The 20,986-nt window shown below is 38.9% G+C and overlaps 1 protein-coding gene across 1 annotated transcript in view; it reads left to right on the top strand.

Moving 5' to 3' along the window:
* wwox (WW domain containing oxidoreductase) overlaps window positions 1–10,977 on the top strand; it is a 652,147-nt gene extending 641,170 nt beyond the window's left edge. The window contains exon 9 of the mRNA XM_061896222.1: window positions 9,491–10,977. Within this exon, the coding sequence (XP_061752206.1) occupies window positions 9,491–9,682 (192 nt within the window). The 3' untranslated portion in view covers window positions 9,683–10,977. The remainder of the gene's footprint in view (window positions 1–9,490) is intronic.
* The last annotated feature ends 10,009 nt before the right edge of the window (window positions 10,978–20,986 follow it).

Here is a 20,986-nt window from a genome sequence, read left to right as displayed (position 1 = left end):
ATGGGTACAGTATGTACGTGCCTGTGTGTACAGTATATATACGTGTGGGTACAGTATGTACGTGCCTGTGTGTACAGTATGTACACGAGTGGGTACAGTATGTATGTACCTGTGGGTACAGTATGTACGTGCCTCTGTGTACAGAATGTACACACGTGGGTACAGTATGTACGTGCCTGTGGGTACAGTATGTACAGGAATGCTCGACACTTTATTTACATCCCCACCAGCTCAAGGTGGTATAGCTTACACATGGAAGGTGGCGGTGGGCGGGGTCACATGCAAAAAGGTCGGGGGTTGACATTGCATCAAAAATACCATAACTGCACCATATATAGTGTGTCTCACACACACACACACACACACACACACACACACACACACACACACACACACACACACACACACACTACTTGCTTTTGAATACGCGAGTTAAAGAGTTTAAACGACAGCTCACTTCCTGCGAGCCCTTTGGTGTTTGGGGTCTCAGCTGTGAGACTGGAAGACCTGGATCACATCCCAGGGACCTCGGAGACTCTGTGCTGGTCTTCAGGCTGCTGGCCAAATGGATTCTCTTACGTTTTTGTTTTTTTATTCTTGTTTTTAATTTGATAAAAGTACGATTTGAAAAATATTGTTGATTAATTTCCATGTTTTCTAAAATGGTTCGACACTAATTGAATCTTTTATTGCTAAAATACATAAGTATATCACACATTAGTATAAATGTAGGCTTATTTTTGTACTAATGTGTAATACATCATCACGATGATTGTATATGACTTGAAGAAGAATGTTTCGATCCACTATGAAGAAGTTTTGGTGTTTTTCTCGACAGCAAAGTGAAAACAGGCCAGATGTCCTTGAGATGTGACCTTTGTGGATTGACACTTGGAGGACAGGAAGACATGTTGAAATGTAGACAACACACACCTAGATTGTCCTTCATCTCTATTCTTTACAACATCATCACTTCTTATGTGGTGGACTTCACACAGCAAAGGTGCCAACATGATTAAGTGTTCTAGTGTATAAGTGTTTTAATGTAGGAGTTTAAGTGTTCTAGTGTACGTGTTCTAGTGTACAAGTGTTTTAATGTAGGAGTTTAAGTGACTTGTGTAAGTGTTCTAGTGTATAAGTGTTTTAATGTAGGAGTTTAAGTGTTTTAATGTAAGTGTTCTAGTGTATAAGTGTTTTAATGTAGGAGTTTAAGTGTTGTAGTGTAAGTGTTCTAGTGTATAAGTGTTTTAATGTAGGAGTTTAAGTGTTGTAGTGTTAGTGTTCTAGTGTATAAGTGTTTTAATGTAGGAGTTTAAGTGTTGTAGTGTTAGTGTTCTAGTGTATAAGTGTTTTAATGTAGGAGTTTAAGTGACTTGTGTAAGTGTTCTAGTGTATAAGTGTTTTAATGTAGAACTTTAAGTGACTTGTGTAAGTGTTCTAGTGTATATGTGTTTTAATGTAGGAGTTTAAGTGACTTGTGTAAGTGTTATAGTGTATACTGTAAGTGTTTTAATGTAGAACTATAAGTGACTTGTGTAAGTGTTCTAGTGTATATGTGTTTTAATGCAGGAGTTTAAGTGTTGTAGTGTAAGTGTTCTAGTGTACAAGTGTTTTAATGCAGGAGTTTAAGTGTTGTAGTGTAAGTGTTCTAGTGTATAAGTGTTTTAATGTAGGAGTTTAAGTTACTTGTGTAAGTGTTCTAGTGTATAAGTGTTTTAATGTAGGAGTTTAAGTGTTCTAGTGTAAGTGGTCTAGTGTATAAGAGTTTTAATGTAGGACTATAAGTGACTTGTGTAAGTGTTCTAGTGTATAAGTGTTTTAATGTAGGAGTTTAAGAGTTGTAGTGTAAGTGTTCTAGTGTATAAGTGTTTTAATGTAGGAGTTTAAGTGACTTGTGTAAGTGTTATAGTGTATACTCTAAGTGTTTTAATGTAGAACTTTAAGTGACTTGTGTAAGTGTTCTAGTGTATATGTGTTTTAATGCAGGAGTTTAAGTGGTGTAGTTTAAGTGTTCTAGTGTATAAGTGTTTTAATGTAGGAGTTTAAGTGACTTGTGTAAGTGTTCTAGTGTACAAGTGTTTTAATGAAGAAGTTTAAGTGTTATAGTGTAAGTGTTCTAGTGTATACATTTTTTAATGTATGAGTTTAAGTGTTGTAGTGTAAGTGTTCTAGTGTATAAGTGTTTTAATGTAGGAGTTTAAGTGTTGTAGTGTAAGTGTTCTAGTGTATAAGTGTTTTAATGTAGGAGTTTAAGTTACTTGTGTAAGTGTTCTAGTGTATAAGTGTTTTAATGTAGGAGTTTAAGTGTTCTAGTGTAAGTGGTCTAGTGTATAAGAGTTTTAATGTAGGACTATAAGTGACTTGTGTAAGTGTTCTAGTGTATAAGTGTTTTAATGTAGGAGTTTAAGAGTTGTAGTGTAAGTGTTCTAGTGTATAAGTGTTTTAATGTAGGAGTTTAAGTTACTTGTGTAAGTGTTATAGTGTATACTGTAAGTGTTTTAATGTAGAACTTTAAGTGACTTGTGTAAGTGTTCTAGTGTATATGTGTTTTAATGCAGGAGTTTAAGTGTTGTAGTTTAAGTGTTCTAGTGTATAAGTGTTTTAATGTAGGAGTTTAAGTGTTGTAGTGTAAGTGTTCTAGTGTATAAGTGTTTTAATGTAGGAGTTTAAGTGTTATAGTGTAAGTGTTCTAGTGTGTAAGTGTGTTTATGTAGGACTATAAATGTTTTGTGTAAGTGTCCTAGTCTATAAGTGATTTAATGTAGGAGTTTAAGTGTTGTAGTGTAAGTGTTCTAGTGTATAAGTGTTTTAATGTAGGAGTTTAAGTGACTTGTGTAAGTGTTCTAGTGTATAAGTGTTTTAATGTAGGAGTTTAAGTGTTATAGTGTAAGTGTTCTAGTTTAAATGTTGTAATGTAGGACTATAAGTGACTAGTGTAAGTGTTCTAGAGTAGGAATGTAAGTGTGCTAGTGTAAGTGTTGTAGCATAGGAATGTAAGTGTTCTAATGTAGGACTATAAGGGTTTTTAGTGGCGGACTTTAAGTGTTTTAGTGAAGGATAATAAGTGATCTAGTGTAAGTGTCTAGTGTAGGACTATAAGTGCACTAGTATAGGACTAAGTGTTTTAATGTAGGACTAAGTGTTTTAATGTAGGACTATAAGTGTACTAGTGTAGGAGTGTAAGCGTTCTAGTGTAAGTGTCCTGATGTAGGACTATAAGTGTTTTTAGTGTAGGACTATAAGTGATCTAGTATAAGTGACTAGTGTAGGACTATAAGTGCACTAGTCTAGGACAAAGTGTTTTAATGTAGGACTATAAATGTTCTAGTGTAGGAATGTAAGTGTTCTAGTGTAAGTGCTCTAGTATAAGTGTTTTTAGTTTAGGACTATAAGTGTTTTTAGTGTAGGACAATAAGTGTACTAGTTTAGGACTAAGTGTTTTAATGTAGGACTTTAAGTGTTCTAGTGTAAGAATGTAAGCGTTCTAGTGTAAGTGTTCTAATGTAGGACTATAAGTGTTTTTAGTGTAGGACTACAAGTCTTTTTAGTGTAGGTGTGTAAGTGGTCCAGTGTAAATGTCCTAGTGTAGGACTATAAATGTACTAGTTTAGGACTAAGTGTTTTAATGTCGGACTAATAGTGTTCTAGTGTAGGAATGTAAGCATTCTAGTGTAAGTGTTCTAGTGTAATTTTCCTAGTGTAGGACTATAAATGTTTTTACTGTAGGACTATACGTGTTCTAGTGTAGGAATGTAAGCATTCTAGTGTAAGTGTTCTAGTGTAAGTTTTCTAGTGTAGGACTATAAATGTTTTTACTCTAAGACTATTAGTGTTCTAGTGTATGTTTGTCACGATAATAAACTTCCTGTTTATGTCACATGTTGGATGTTGGTGGCGATGCTAGCTACATGCTAACTTAGTCAAGTGTGAAGTGAAGATCGAGTCTGGAAAGAAGGTCAAGTGTGGAGAGAAAGTCAAGTGTGGAATGGAGGTCAATTGTGAAGAGAAGGTCAAGTGTGGAAAGGAGGTCAAGTGTGGAGAGAAAGTCAAGTGTGGAGAGAAAGTAAAGTGTGGAAAGAAGGTCAACTGTGGAGAGAAAGTCAAGTGTGGAAAGAAGGTCAAGTGTGGAAAGGAGCTCAAGTGTGAAGAGAAGGTCAATTGTGAAGATAAGGTCAAGTGTGGAGAGAAAGTCAAGTGTGAAGAGAAGGTCAAGTGTGGATAGAAAGTCAAGTATGGAAAGAAGTTCAAGTGTGGAAAGAAGGTCAAGTGTGGAAAGAAGGTCAAGTGTGGAAAGAAGTTCAAGTGTGGAAAGAAGGTCAAGTGTGGAAAGAAGTTCAAGTGTGGAAAGAAGGTCAAGTGTGGAAAGAAGTTCAAGTGTGGAAAGAAGGTCAAGTGTGGAAAGAAGGTCAAGTGTGGAAAGAAGGTCAAGTGTGGAAAGAAGGTCAAGTGTGGAAAGGAGCTCAAGTGTGAAGAGAAGGTCAATTGTGAAGACAAGGTCAAGTGTGGAGAGAAAGTCAAGTGTGAAGACAAGGTCAAGTGTGGAGAGAAGGTCAAGTGTGGAGAGAAAGTTAAGTGTGGAAAGAAGGTCAAGTGTGAAGAGAAGGTCAAGTGTGGATAGAAAGTCAAGTGTGGAAAGAAGGTCAAGTGTGGAAAGAAGGTCAAGTTTGAAGAGAAGGTCAAGTGTGGAAAGAAGGTCAAGTGTGGAAAGAAGTTCAAGTGTGGAAAGAAGGTCAAGTGTGGAAAGAAGTTCAAGTGTGGAAAGAAGGTCAAGTGTGGAAAGAAGTTCAAGTGTGGAAAGAAGGTCAAGTGTGGAAAGAAGTTCAAGTGTGGAAAGAAGGTCAAGTGTGGAAAGAAGGTCAAGTGTGGAGAGAAAGTCAAGTGTGAAGAGAAGGTCTAGTGTGGAAAGAAGGTCAAATGTGGAAAGAAGGTCAAGTGTGGAAAGAAGGTCAAGTGTGGAAAGGAGCTCAAGTGTGAAGAGAAGGTCAATTGTGAAGACAAGGTCAAGTGAGGAGAGAAGGTCAAGTGTGGAAAGGAGCTCAAGTGTGAAGAGAAGGTCAAGTGTGGAGAGAAGGTCAAGTGTGGAGAGAAAGTTAAGTGTGGAAAGAAGGTCAAGTGTGAAGAGAAGGTCAAGTGTGGATAGAAAGTCAAGTGTGGAAAGGAGCTCAAGTGTGAAGAGAAGGTCAAGTGTGGAGAGAAGGTCAAGTGTGGAGAGAAAGTTAAGTGTGGAAAGAAGGTCAAGTGTGAAGACAAGGTCAAGTGTGGAAAGAAGGTCAAGTGTGGAAAGGAGCTCAAGTGTGAAGAGAAGGTCAAGTGTGGAGAGAAGGTCAAGTGTGGAGAGAAAGTTAAGTGTGGAAAGAAGGTCAAGTGTGAAGAGAAGGTCAAGTGTGGATAGAAAGTCAAGTGTGGAAAGAAGGTCAAGTGTGGAAAGAAGGTCAAGTTTGAAGAGAAGGTCAAGTGTGGAAAGAAGGTCAAGTGTGGAAAGAAGTTCAAGTGTGGAAAGAAGGTCAAGTGTGGAAAGAAGTTCAAGTGTGGAAAGAAGGTCAAGTGTGGAAAGAAGTTCAAGTGTGGAAAGAAGGTCAAGTGTGGAAAGAAGTTCAAGTGTGGAAAGAAGGTCAAGTGTGGAAAGAAGGTCAAGTGTGGAGAGAAAGTCAAGTGTGAAGAGAAGGTCTAGTGTGGAAAGAAGGTCAAGCGTGGAAAGAAGGTCAAGTGTGGAAAGATTGTCAAGTGCGAAGAGAAGGTCAAGTGTGGAAAGAAGGTCTAGTGTGGAAAGAAGGTCAAGTCCCACCAGGACGACCTTAACGTGACCTTCAGCCACCAGTTAGAAGATGATGTCATCATGTTTGCTAGAGAACAAATCAGCAAGAAAGTGGAACTGTTTTCCCCCCCGATCTCAAACTTTTATCAGTGCCGTTTGACTCCGAATCGGGAGTCTGGTGAGCGTTTGAAAGGCGGCGCCACGTCACATGACACGCTCGCTTCGGCGTTTGTCGCGCCTTTGATAGGCCGACATGTGACGCCTTGTTATCGGCCGGCTGGCAGGTGACACACACGCGCACGCCACTTCCTCTTTCATCCACTTTTCACTTCCTGCGTCCTTGATGGCAAACATGGATTTGGATCTTCTGCGCAGCTGCTCCTTCAAACACTTGCTGCTTGTGTGTGTGTGTGTGTATGCGTGTGTGTTTACGTGTGTGTGTGTGTCTCAGTGGTCACATGACTAAACTCTCCCTGTCATGAGCAGATCCCTTCCTCTTTTTTTCTTTTCCTTCACATGAAAAGACTTTAGAGCCTTCGATCTGGCGTGTGTAATTCCGCCTGACGTCTTTTATTCCACTTCCCTTTTACTCCACTTGCCTTTGCCAATTGACGCTAAACTCGCCCGTCCGGCGGCGGCGTGAAGATTCTCGCTAATTACGGACTCAAGAGTTGTGTTCGGAAAAGTTGTGTTTTGATGCATGTCCCCGCTTTGTTTGAAAGACTTACTGACTCTGTGTGTGTGTGTGTGTGTGTGTGTGTGTGTGTGCGTGCGTGCGTGTGTGTGTGTTCTGGCACTGCTTACTTAATGGGGACATCGCTCTGTTTACACACCTTTAGGGGACTTCTGACGGTATGAGGACCAAAAAACAGGTCCCCTAAAGGGAAACCTTTTTAAATGATAGTCAGATCCATTCCATAAATGTGTGTGTGTGTGTGTGTGTGTGTGTGTCTGTGTGTGTCTGTGTGTGTGTGTCTGTGTGTGTTTTGGCAATGCTGACTTAATGGGGACATCGCTGTGTTTACACACCTGTAGGGGACTTCTGACGGTATGAGGACCAAAAAACAGGTCCCCTAAAGGGAAACCTTTTTAAATGATAGTCAGATCCATTCCATAAACGTGTGTGTGTGTGTGTGTGTGTGTGTGTGTGTGTGTGTGTGCGTGTGTGTGTGTGTGTGTGTGTGTGTGTGTGTGTGTGTGTGCGTGTGTGTATTCTGGCACTGCTTACTTAATGGGGACATCGCTCTGTTTACACACCTTTAGGGGACTTCTGACGGTATGAGGACCAAAAAACAGGTCCCCTAAAGGGAAACCTTTTTAAATGATAGTCAGATCCATTCCATAAACGTGTGTGTGTGTGTGTGTGTGTGTGTGTGTGTGTGTGTGTGTGTGTGTGTGTGTGTGTGTGTGTGTGTGTGTGTGTGTGTGTGTGTGTGTGTGTGTGTGTGCGTGTGCGTGTGTTCTGGCAATGCTGATTTAATGGGGACATCGCTCTGTTTACACTGTTTTAGGGGATTTCTGACGGTATGGGGACCAAAAAACAGGTCCCCTAAAGGGAAAACTTTTTAAATGATAGTCAGATCCATTCCATAAACGTGTGTGTGTGTGTGTGTGTGTGTGTTCTGGCAATGCTGACTTAATGGGGACATCGCTCTGTTTACACACCTTTAGGGGACTTCTGACGGTATGAGGACCAAAAAACAGGTCCCCTAAAAGGAAACCTTTTTAAATGATAGTCAGATCCATTCCATAAACGTGTGTGTGTGTGTGTGTTCTGGCAATGCTGACTTAATGGGGACATCGCTCTGTTTACACACCTTTAGGGGACTTCTGAAGGTATGAGGACCAAAAAACAGGTCCCCTAAAAGGAAACCTTTTTAAATGATAGTCAGATCCATTCCATAAATGTGTGTGTGTGTGTTCTGGCAATGCTGACTTAATGGGGACATCGCTCTGTTTACACTGTTTTAGGGGATTTCTGACGGTATGGGGACCAAAAAACAGGTCCCCTAATGGGAAAACTTTTTAGATGATAGTCAGATCCATTCCATATCCTTCTATTTATGGTAGTGGGAGTTGCACACAACCTCATTACTGCTAAATAGCAGAAGATGCAAGATTTGCTTTAACATTTAAATGGTGAAAAGTCCTATAAGAGGACAGCTTAGTGCTGTATTCTGAGGATCAAGTTATATTTTATCTGAACCTTTTTTTTTTTTTAAATGGTCCTCAGTAGTCACGTACAAAAGTGTGTGAATTATGCAAAATGATTGAAATTTGGTCCCCATGAATCATATGAACTCTTTTCCCCCCAGGGTCCCCTGTAAGTATGATCAGCACATTACTTCATCAATCCAGAGATTTAAAGACGTGTATGAGCTAACTGGGCAGTGGTCATTTTACCAAATGTATTTTAATGCCTCCAAAACCTGTAGAAAGGGTGGTCCCCACAAGTCACGATCAAAAACTTGGTCCCCATTCCAAATGATAACCAGTGTGTGTGTGTGTGTGTGTGTGTGTGTGTGTGTGTGTGTGTGTCCTACAACCCAGGCCATGACGTGAAAAATACAAATTTTTATAGCTATGCACTGTACACAAAAGGGCGGTGGTGGTACCGTCGCTGCCAGTTGTGTGCTATTTACACAAAAGGGTGGTGTCGCTGCCAGTTGTTAGCGACGTACACACAAGCGTGGTAGTGGTGGCGTCACTGCCAGTTAGCTATGTACACAAAAGCATGGTAGTGTTGGCGTCTCTGCCAGTTGTGAGCTATTTATACAAAATAATGGTAGTGCTAGCGTCGCTGCCAGTTGTTAGCTATGTACACAAAAGCATGGTAGTGGTGGCGCCGCTGACGGTTTTGAGCTATGTACACAAAAGCGTGGTAAGGTTGACGTCACTGCCAGTTGTGAGCTATGTATACAAAATAATCTTGGTGGTAGCGTCGCTGCTGAATGTTAGCTATGTACACAAAAGTGTGGTAGTGTTGGCGTCACTGCCAGTTGTGAGTTATGCACACAAAAGCGTGGTAGTGTTGGCATCACCGCTAATTGTGAGCTATGTACACAAAAGCATGGTAGTGGTGGCTTCGCTGCCAGTTGTGAGCTATGTATACAAAATAATGTTAGTGGTAGCGTCGCTGCTGAATGTTAGCTATGTACACAAAAGTGTGGTAGTGTTGGCGTCACTGCCAGTTGTGAGTTATGCACACAAAAGCGTGGTAGTGTTGGCATCACCGCTAATTGTGAGCTATGTACACAAATTCATGGTAGTGTTGGCATCACCGCTAATTGTGAGCTATGTACACCAAAGCATGGTAGTGTTGGCATCACCGCTAATTGTGAGCTATGTACACAAAAGCATGGTAGTGGTGGCTTTGCTGCCAGTTGTGAGCTATGTATACAAAATAATGTTAGTGGTAGCGTCACTGCTGAATGTTAGCTATGTACACAAAAGTGTGGTAGTGTTGTCGTCACTGCAAGTTGTGAGTTATGCACACAAAAGCGTGGTAGTGTTGGCATTTCTGCTAATTGTGAGCTATGTACACAAAAGCATGGTAGTGTTGGCGTCACTGCTAGTTATTAGCTATGTACACAGAAGCGTGGTAGTGGTGGCGTCGCCGCCAGTTGTTCTTCTCGTGGTCCCAAAGACATCCGGTAGATATAAATAAATATATGTAAAGAAACATTTGTACACAAGTCCCATCAATGTCCTCCGTCTCGTTTTGTGTGTCCGCAGCAACAAGCCGCCGCCACCACCGTCTACTGCGCCGTGGCCCCGGAGCTGGAGGGCGTGGGCGGCATGTACTTCAACAACTGCTTCCGCTGCCTCCCCTCCTCCCAGGCGCAGGACCTCGCCGCCGCCGCCAGTTTGTGGGAGTCCAGCGAGCGCCTGGTGTCGTTGAGCTCGGCGGGGGTCCAGGCCCTCTGAGCCCCCGGAGAGGGCGTGGCTTGTCCGGGCGGGGACACAGGAAGTCGACCCCGGGGCGGGGGGTTGGGGGCGGCGTGGACACGTCCCAACACTCTGGCTTCCTTTTCTCTGCTTCCCATAATCCTTGTTTAGAAAAAAAGTCCCTTCAAAATAAAACGCCAGACGTGGTCCTGATGCGTCTCATTGCGGTGATTTTTGTGGTAAATATACGACATTAGGGCCACACTAAATAACACTAACCAGGGTGTTTGACGTGGAAAAAAGGCTGATAATACTTCCAAAAAAAATACAAAATTACAAGAATAAAGTTTAAAAAAAAAATTAAGTTATTTTGTGGAAAACGAAGGTAATATTACAATATTTTTACAACAATTAAATGAGTTTGATGGGCAAGTATAGTAGGACTTTTTTGGTAATATTACAGCTCGATCACCTAAAATTTAAATTTTTTTTATTCTCGGAAGTTTACACCTTGAGTCTCCAAAAAACAACAACATAATATTCAATAAAATCTATTATAATTTTACATAAAATGTGTTTTTTTTCACATATTACAACTTCCACAAAAAAAAAAAAAAATTCAACATAGAATCGAACTAAAAAAGACATTTACTCTAATTTTGTTTATTTTTTTTGTAGTATTACAACAAAAACATTTGATTTACTAATCTTAATATTACTAATAATTAAGACTTTTTTTTATTTTTTTATTTTTTTTTACAAAAGTTCTGGACAATGACAAAAAAAAATCACTATTACTCTAAAAAATAAACATTTATTTTTTGGAGTATATAGTTGTAATATTATGAGCAACTTCTTTCCAATTAAACTTGAAAGCATTTTTTTGTCCTCTCATTTAGTGTGGCTCTAAAATATTATTTCTTTTCTTAGGGGCGGGGTTAAATCATGATCATGTGACACTATTGGTTCCATACATAAATCTGCAATAATTACAGTTGTGTAATTATTAATTATGTCTGTACAATATCTACAACATCCTGATTTGTGCTAAAGGGACGTCACTTCTTCTTTTTTTTTTTCCTTTCTTTTCCACTTTTCTAAATGAATCACTTTGAAATATTAATAAACTAGATTGGAGGTATCGGGTTTGGAATAGCAAACATGTTTAGAGGAGTCCTGGGTTCTGGTTTCCTGCCCTGGCGAAGTTTTGGATCTGCTGGGAGACGTTGTGCTTAGTGGCAGTCTGCTGGAAGCTTCCAGAAGGACATCTGTGGACGAAACCAGGGACAACTTAGTCACACCTATTCAGCAGAATAAAAAAAAGTTAACAAGAAGTTTGCATGCTTTGTTTTTGTGTGTTTGTGTGTCTGTCCTTCTTTATCATGATGTGTTGTAGTTACATTTAAAAAGTATTATTCAAACATGACAGCATGGCCGGCTCTACGCAGGGGCAAGAGGGGGCAGAGCCCCCTTAAATAAATGTTTTGCCCCCTCAAATCAAAATTTGAAAAAGTAAATTTTAATAAACTCACAAAATTACTACATTATAAGTTGACAAAATTATCTGCACTAGCGGAAAAATCCGCCGAAAAAGGGACACACGTGATATAGTAGTGTCGGCTTCCCTCTCATCTCTCCCTCCGCTGTGCGTGTATTCAACATTCCACAGGCTGCGCAGCAGACACACACCCCTCAGCCCTCAGTAAACATCCAATCACTGTTGCAGTATGAAAGTAAAAGAAAAGGAAAAGTTGTCTACATTTATCATATACTTGTTAGGATGGGTGTATTTGTGTAGTCTTATCTGTCATAAACACGTTTATCGTCGCGGACTTTCGGTGCTACGGAGTTCCTTTTTTTTTTTTTTTTTTTTTTTTTACAACTTGACGAGAGCAGTGACAGCGGAGGCTCTGAGCAGCAGTGGTTTGGAAGGCAGAGAGCCTCCACTGTCCCTGTAACAAGCTACAAGTCATTTATCATGCTGTTAATGAGGGTAAAAATGAAACATAAGGTATATATCCTGCTTAGCAGTCCTCCTCTGCTGTCCTCTGTTCAGAGCGGAGTCCCTAGCAACGGCCCGTTTTACTTAGCAACGGTCTGGCAATCGACTGCTGGAATTCTTTTTCTGTAGTTTTTCTTGTAATTCTACATAGTCAACCTTTAATGTTTCAATCTACATTTTGTAATAAACAAATTATAAGTTTCATTTGATATGACCAAGATACCTAAAAACAAAAACACAGCCGTTTTCATCAATTTACAAGCAAGTGGGCAACACACACACATTGGAGTGAATGAATTTTGTGCCCACGTTCTGTTTTATAAATTAGTTTGAGATTATTTTTTATCATTATTCATCAGACTACCTTTCAGTTTTGTAAATATCGACTGTAGTGTGTGAAGTCCTACTTTGGGTCACAATTTATTTGAGAGTTAGGCCATCCAGTTAGGATAAATGTTATGTTGTTGGTTGATCAAATCTGGATGAAGGATGTTTTATTTTATTTTATTCATTTATTTTTATTTTTCAGTTTCCCCCCCTGAGGGATTGCCACCTTATTGTGGTCAGGGGGTTTGCGTGCCTCAGTGACCGTAAGAGCTATACCAGCAGGAGCTTAGTCTTCAGGTGGGACACCCAAGTTGGACAGGTCTGAAGGTATAGAGGCCTGACAAAGTGCAATCCACTACTCCAGGTTGGGGTTGGACACATAGCTAAAGACCCATTTCAATGAAGAAAGCATCGTTACTATAAGCACAGAAAAAAAAGTGCTGGAGCATGATGTGTACGCATGATGCCCCCCCTTCACATTTCTGACTGCCCCCACATATAAGCATGCCTAGAACCGCCCCTGCATGACAGTCTTATATAATAATAGCATTCCGGGGGGAAAAGAGCAGGTTGTGCACACGGGAGGAGATAAAGTATCAGTGCAGATGTCTTATCAACGTTCTTTCACACACTCTGACTAAACACTGCTGGAAATGAGAAGGATGCAAGGAAACACCTCCAACAGGACTCTTTTGAGCAAATATCTTGGTGTAGATGTAGATGTAGATGTATGTGCTAGGACCATGTTGATGTTTTATGTTTGATTTTTTTTTTTAATGTCTTTAATGTCCTTTTTTTCTTTGATGTTTGATGCTTATGAACCTTATGAACCTTGCACAGATAGATGACTTGTTTAGGTTTGAGTTCAATTTGTGGTTTGTTGATAGCATGTTCCATGTTATTGTTGAAATTTTGCTTGCTATTGTTTTCATGTTGCGCGTTGTTGACATATTGTGTGTTGTTGACATTTTGCGCGTTGTTCAAATTTAGCAAGTTATTGTTTACATTTTGCATATTGATGACATTTTGCATGTTATTATTCAAATTTAGCATGTTATTGTTTAAATTTAGCATGTGATTGTTGACATTTTGCTTGCTATTGTTTACATGTTGCGCGTTCTTGACATAATGTGTGTTGTTGACATTTTGCGCATTGTTTAAATTTAGCAAGTTATTGTTTACATTTTGCATATTGATGACATTTTGCATGTTATTGTTTACATGTAGCATGTTATTGTTTAAATTTAGCAAGTTATTGTTTACATTTTGCATATTGATGACATTTTGCATGTTATTGTTTAAATTTAGCATGTTATTGTTTAAATTTAGCAAGTTATTGTTTACATTTTGCATATTGATGACATTTTGCATGTTATTGTTTAAATGTAGCATGTTATTGTTTAAATTTAGCAAGTTATTGTTTACATTTTGCATATTGATGACATTTTGCATGTTATTGTTTAAATTTAGCATGTTATTGTTTAAATTTAGCATGTGATTTTTGACATTTTGCTTGCTATTGTTTACATGTTGCGCGTTGTTGACATATTGCGTGTTGACATTTTGCGCGTTGTTGACATTTTGCACTTTATTGTTTAAATTTAGCAAGTTATTGTTTACATTTTGCATATTGATGACATTTTGCATGTTATTGTTTATATTTAGCATGTTATTGTTTAAATTTAGCATGTGATTGTTGACATTTTGCTTGCTATTGTTTACATGTTGCGCGTTCTTGACATATTGCGTGTTGTTGACATTTTGCGCGTTGTTGTTTAAATATAGCAAGTTATTGTTTACATTTTGCATATTGATGACATTTTGCATGTTATTATTCAAATTTAGCATGTTATTGTTTAAATTTAGCATGTGATTGTTGACATTTTGCTTGCTATTGTTTACATGTTGCGCGTTCTTGACATAATGTGTGTTGTTGACATTTTGCGCGTTGTTTAAATTTAGCAAGTTATTGTTTACATTTTGCATATTGATGACATTTTGCATGTTATTGTTTAAATGTAGCATGTTATTGTTGACATTTTGCTTGCTATTGTTTACATGTTGCGCGTTGTTGACATATTGCGTGTTGACATTTTGTGCGTTGTTGACATTTTGCACTTTATTGTTTAAATTTAGCAAGTTATTGTTCACATTTTGCGTATTGATGACATGTTGCATGTTATTGTTTAAATTTTGCATGTAATTGTTTACATTTAGCATGGTATTGTTTACATTTAGCATGTTGTTAAAATGTAGCATGCTATTGTTTACATTTTGCACATTTGTTGACATTATGCTTGTTATTGTTTAAATTTAGCAAGTTATTGTTTACATTTTGCATATTGATGACATTTTGCATGTTATTGTTTAAATTTAGCATGTGATTGTTGACATTTTGCTTGCTATTGTTTACATGTTGCGTGTTGTTGACATTTTGTGCGTTGTTGTTTAAATGTAGTATGTTATTATTTAAATTTAGCATGGTATTGTTTACATTTAGCATGTTGTTAAAATGTAGCATGCTATTGTTTACATTTTGCACATTTGTTGACATTTTGCATGTTATTGTTTAAATATAGCATGTTATCTTTTACATTTCGCGCATTGTTGACATTTTGCGTGTTATTGTTAAAATGTACCATGCTATTGTTCACATTTTGTGTGTTGTTTACATTTTGCATGTCATTGTTGACATTTTGCATGCTATTGTTCAATTTTAGCATGTTATTGTTTACATTTTTCGCGTTGTTTACATTTTGCATGTCATTGTTGACATGTTGCATGTAATTGTTGACATTTTGCATGTAATTGTTGACATTTTGCATGTTATTGTTTACATTTTGTGTGTTTGCATGTTGTGGTTTACATTGTACAAAGTAAAGCACAACTGAATCCAACTCCAGGAAAAAGACTTTAAAAGTAGAGCCAACACTAAACATAACTTGAACTGGTTTTGTCAGAACCAGAACCACGAGTCCAAACCCGACCTGGATCCTAATCCCAATCCTGAATCAATGTATCTTCAATCCTGATGAACCTAAATCCAAGCCTACCCTCAAAGGAATATTGCTGACAAGAAAGTCCTGACAACAATATTGATGATTGTCAATCCAAACTTTGCCCTGGTTCTAACGCTGTGCCTAATGAAGTGGCCAATGAGTGAGGCGTTCGAGGAAGCCCGCGATCGAAGACACCTTCGGGCGCACATCAAAGGAGCGGACATGTGAGTGTCCTGAGTGAAGGGGGAGGAGCCTGCCCGGCCGCCACGGCGAGTGTCATCGATCAGCTTCTATCGGGATCATCTGATAGCTGATCAATACGCTACACTTCCTGTCAGTGGGGCAGGGACCTTTGACCCCCCCCAACCCCCCCACACACACACACACTATTACACACACACTTAAACACACACTCTCACACACATATACGCACACGTACACAACCACACACACACAAACACACACAAAAACACACTCACACAAAAACAAACAGACATACAGTTTCACTCACACTAACAAACACTTTCACACACTTACACACACTTACACACAGTTACACACTCACACACACGGACACACGCACACACACTCACACCTACACACACTTACACTCACACACACACACTTACACTCACACAAACACACACACACATCCTTACACACTATTACACACACACGTACTTACACACACTTACACGCATGCACACACACACATACACTTACACATTCACACACATTCACACACACTCTTACATACTCTTACACACACACTCACAAACACACTTATACACACACACACACAAACACACACTTAGAACCACACTTACACACCCACACACACACATCCTTACACACTATTACACACACACGTACTTACACACACTTACACGCATGCACACACACACATACACTTACACATTCACACACATTCACACATTCACAAACACTCTTACATACTCTTACACACACTCACAAACACACTTATACACACACACACACACTTAGACCCACACTTACACACCCACACACACACATCCTTACACACTATTACACACACACGTACTTACACACACTTACACGCATGCACACACACATACACTTACACATTCACACACATTCACACACACTCTTACATACTCTTACACACACACTCACAAACACACTTATACACACACACACACAAACACACACTTAGAACCACACTTACACACCCACACACACACATCCTTACACACTATTACACACACACGTACTTACACACACTTACACGCATGCACACACACACATACACTTACACATTCACACACATTCACACATTCACAAACACTCTTACATACTCTTACACACACTCACAAACACACTTATACACACACACACACACTTAGACCCACACTTACACACCCACACACACTTATACACACGCACACTTACACACACACACACTTACAAACACACACTTAGACACACACTTACACACCCACACACACAATTACACACACACTTACACACACAAACACACACTTACACACCCACACACACACCTACATGCACACACACACACACACACACACACATACTTACCACACACACTTACATACACACACTTAGATACACACACACCCACACACACACTTACACACACACTTACCACACACACACACACACACACACACACACACATACTTACCACACACACTTAGACACACACACACCCACACACACACTTACACACACACTTACCACACACACTTACATACACACACTTATACACCCACACACACACACACACACACAAACACACACTTAGACACACACTTACACACCCACACACACAATTACACACACACTTACACACCCACTCACACACCTACACGCACACACACACCCTACACGCACACTCACACACACACACATACTTACCACACACACTTACATACACACACTTAGACACACACACCCACACACACTTACACACACACTTACTTACACACACACACACACACACACACACACACACACACACACTTACATACACACACTTATACACACACACTTACACACACACAAACACACACTTAGACACACACACACCTACACACACACACACAACCACACACACACACACTTACACGCACACAAACACACACTTAGACACACACTTACACACACACACACACACACACACTTACACACACACACACACACACACACACACACACACACACACACACCTACGTACACACACACACGCATTACATAAGAAAACTAAGAGTGGATGTTTTCATTCCTCGTCTTCCCTTCACTGAGTTCATTTCAATATGGGCAGTAATTGTTTACGAGCGATCATTTCATTTTCCATTATTGTTTTTATTTCTTCTGGTGATTAATTTCACCTCTCAAAGAATAATTACGAGAGGATTGATTTGATTACGCTTTTGTTCTGCCCCCATTGACTGAGGGAAGGCCATTTTGCCATTTGGAGCGGATATATTTAATGATCACAATCAATGTTAAAGCTCTCTCCAGACCCGACTAACTCAATAAATATCTGCCAGGAGGAAATTTACCATCTGACTACAGCCGGCAATAAAAGTCTCATCCTCCCACTTTCCAGGCCTTCTCCGCTGGGACTCAAACTGCTGATACATTTTCATTAAGTGATGCTCTCACTTCTTCTTCTTCTTGTCTACACTTCAGCTGACACAAAAACATCACACCGACTTGTCAACAACTCAATTCTGCTCTTCCTCGAGTAAACGCCAGCTGCTGCAGTTTATATGGGGCCCGACTCGTAAAGTTTTGTCCAAAAATGACATGCAAGTCATACAGAATAGTGATTTCAAGACTTCAGTAATATAAAAACATGTATATTTACCATATTTCCCTGTCTATATTAGAATGAATCAATATTTTTACACAAGCGACTGATTTTAAGGATGTGTGTAACAGGGCAGTAAAACGGCTGATCAAACAAAACGTCAATAATATAAAAACACGTATAATTACCGTATTGCCCTGGCCATATTAGAAAAAAATCAATATTTTTTGCATAAGCCACTGATATTAAGGATGTGTGTAACAGGGCAGTAAAACGGCGGATCAAACAAAACAACAGTCATGGTCATGAACCCACTAGCTGTGCGAGCTAGCTCTCCAATCAGCTAAACAGACTCAATAACTCCACGGTGACGTTTTGGTGAATTATTGAGGAATTTGTGACAGTGTAACAATACAAAAAGAATGCCATTGTAAGTTAATAATATAAAAGTGTTAGCATAATGCTAATGACACTAACAACATTACATTAGGATAGCGCATACGAATATACACATAAACACACACGGGAGACGGTTTAGTAAGTATGACTTGTTTTAGGTACTTTGTAAAACGTAGAATAATGAGGAACACCAACTGCCGCAGCTTGGATGGGGCCCGACTCGTAAAGTTTTGTCCAAAAATGAAGCCTTTTGTGACATGCAAGTCAAACAGAATAGTGATTTCTAGACTTCAATAATATAAAACACGTATATTTACCATATTTCCTTGGCAATATTAGAATAAATCAAAAACATTTTTCCATATGCCACTGATATTAACTATTTGTCTAACAAGGCAGTAAAACGGCTGATCAAACAAAACGTCAATAATATATAAACACGTATAATTACCGTGTTGCCCTGGCCATATTAGAAGAAATCAATATGTTTGCATATACCACCGATATTAAGGATGTGTGTAACAGGGCAGTAAAACGGCGGCTCAAACAAAACGTCAGTCATGGACACGGACCCACTAGCTGCGCAAGCTAGCTCTCCAATCAGCTCAACAGACTCAATAACTCCACGGTGACGTTTTGGTGAATTTATTGAGGATTTTGTGAAAGTGTAACAATACAAAAAGAATGCCATTGTAAGTTAATAATATAAAAGTGTTAGCATAATGCTAATGACACATTAGGACAGCGCATACAAATATGTACATAAACACACACGGGAGACGGTTTAGTAAGTATGACTTGTTTTAGGTACTTAGTAAAACTTAGAATAATGAGGAACACCCACTGCCGCAGCTTGGATGGGGCCTGACTCGTAAAGTTTTGTCCAAAAATGAAGCCTTTTGTGACATGCAAGTCAAACAGAATAGTGATTTCAAGACTTCAATAATATAAAAACATGTATATTTACCATATTTCCTTGGCGATATTAGAATAAATCAACAACATTTTTCTTTATGCCACTGATATTAACTATTTGTCTAACAAGGCAGTAAAACGGCTGATCAAACAAAACGTCCATAGTATAAAAACACGTATAATTACCGTATTGCCCTGGCCATATTAGAAGAAATCAATATTTTTGCATAAGCCACTGATATCAAGGATGTGTGTAACAGGGCAGTAAAACGGCGGATCAGACAAAACAACAGTCATGGTCATGAACCCACTAGCTGCGCAAGCTAGCTCTCCAATCAGCTAAACAGACTCAATAACTCCACAGTGACGTTTTGGTGGATTTATTGAGGATTTTGTGAAAGTGTAACAATACAAAAAGAATGCCATTGTAAGTTAATAATATAAAAGTGTTAGCATAATGCTAATGACACTGGCATCATTACATTAGGATAGCACAAACAAATATGCACATAAATACACACAGAAGACGATTTAGTAAGTATGAATTGTTTTAGGTATATTGTAAAACTTAGAATAATGAGGAACACCCACTGCCGCAGCTTGGATGGGGCCCGACTCGTAAAGTTTTGCCCAAAAACTAAGCCTTTTGTGACATGCAAGTCAAACAGAATAGTGATTTCTAGACTTCAATAATATAAAACACTTATATTTACCATATTTCCCTGTCTATATTAGAATAAATCAATATTTTTACACAAGCGACTGATTTTAAGGATGTGTGTAACAGGGCAGTAAAACGGTTGATCAAATAAAACATCAAAAATATATAAACACGTATAATTACCGTATTGCCCTGGCCATATTAGAAGAAATCAATATTTTTGCATAAGCCACTGATATTACGGATGTGTGTAACAGGGCAGTAAAACGGCGGATCAAACAAAACTATAGTCATGGTCACGGACCCACTAGCTGCGCAAGCTAGCTCTCCAATCAGCTAAACAGACTCAATAACTCCACGGTGACGTTTTGGTGAACTTATTGAGGATTTTGTGAAAGTGTAACAATACAAAAAGAATGCCATTGTAAGTTAATAATATAAAAGTGTTAGCATAATGCTAATGACACATTAGGACAGCGCATACAAATATGTACATAAACACACACAGGAGACGGTTTAGTAAGAATGAATTGTTTTAGGTATATTGTAAACTTAGAGTAATGAGGAACACCAACTGCCGCAGCTTGGATGGGGCCCGACTCGTAAAGTTTTGTCCAAAAATGAAGCCTTTTGTGACATGCAAGTCAAACAGAATAGTGATTTCTAGACTTCAATAATATAAAACACGTATATTTACCATATTTCCTTGGCGATATTTGAATAAATCAAAAACATTTTTCCATATGCCACTGATATTAGCTATTTGTCTAACAAGGCAGTAAAACGGATGATCAAACAAAACATCCATAGTATAAAAACACGTATAATTACCGTATTGCCCAGGCCATATTAGAAGAAATCAATATTTTTGCATAACCCACTGATATTAAGGATGTGTGTAACAGGGCAGTAAAACGGCAGATCAAACAAAACAACAGTCATGGTCATGAACCCACTAGCTGCGCAAGCTAGCTCTCCAATCAGCTAAACAGACTCAATAACTCCACGGTGACGTTTTGGTGAATTATTGAGGAATTTGTGACAGTGTAACAATACAAAAAGAATGCCATTGTAAGTTAATAATATAAAAATGTTAGCATAATGCTAATGACACTGGCATCATTACATTAGGATAGCACAAACAAATATGCACATAAATACACACAGAAGACGGTTTAGTAAGTATGAATTGTTTTAGGTATATTGTAAACTTAGAGTAATG

This window comes from Nerophis ophidion, linkage group LG03 (assembly GCF_033978795.1).
Source record: "Nerophis ophidion isolate RoL-2023_Sa linkage group LG03, RoL_Noph_v1.0, whole genome shotgun sequence".
NCBI classification, from domain to species: Eukaryota; Metazoa; Chordata; class Actinopteri; order Syngnathiformes; family Syngnathidae; genus Nerophis; species Nerophis ophidion.
The sequence above is the reverse complement of the archived record's forward strand: the minus strand, read 5'-3'. Positions and strand labels throughout refer to the sequence as shown.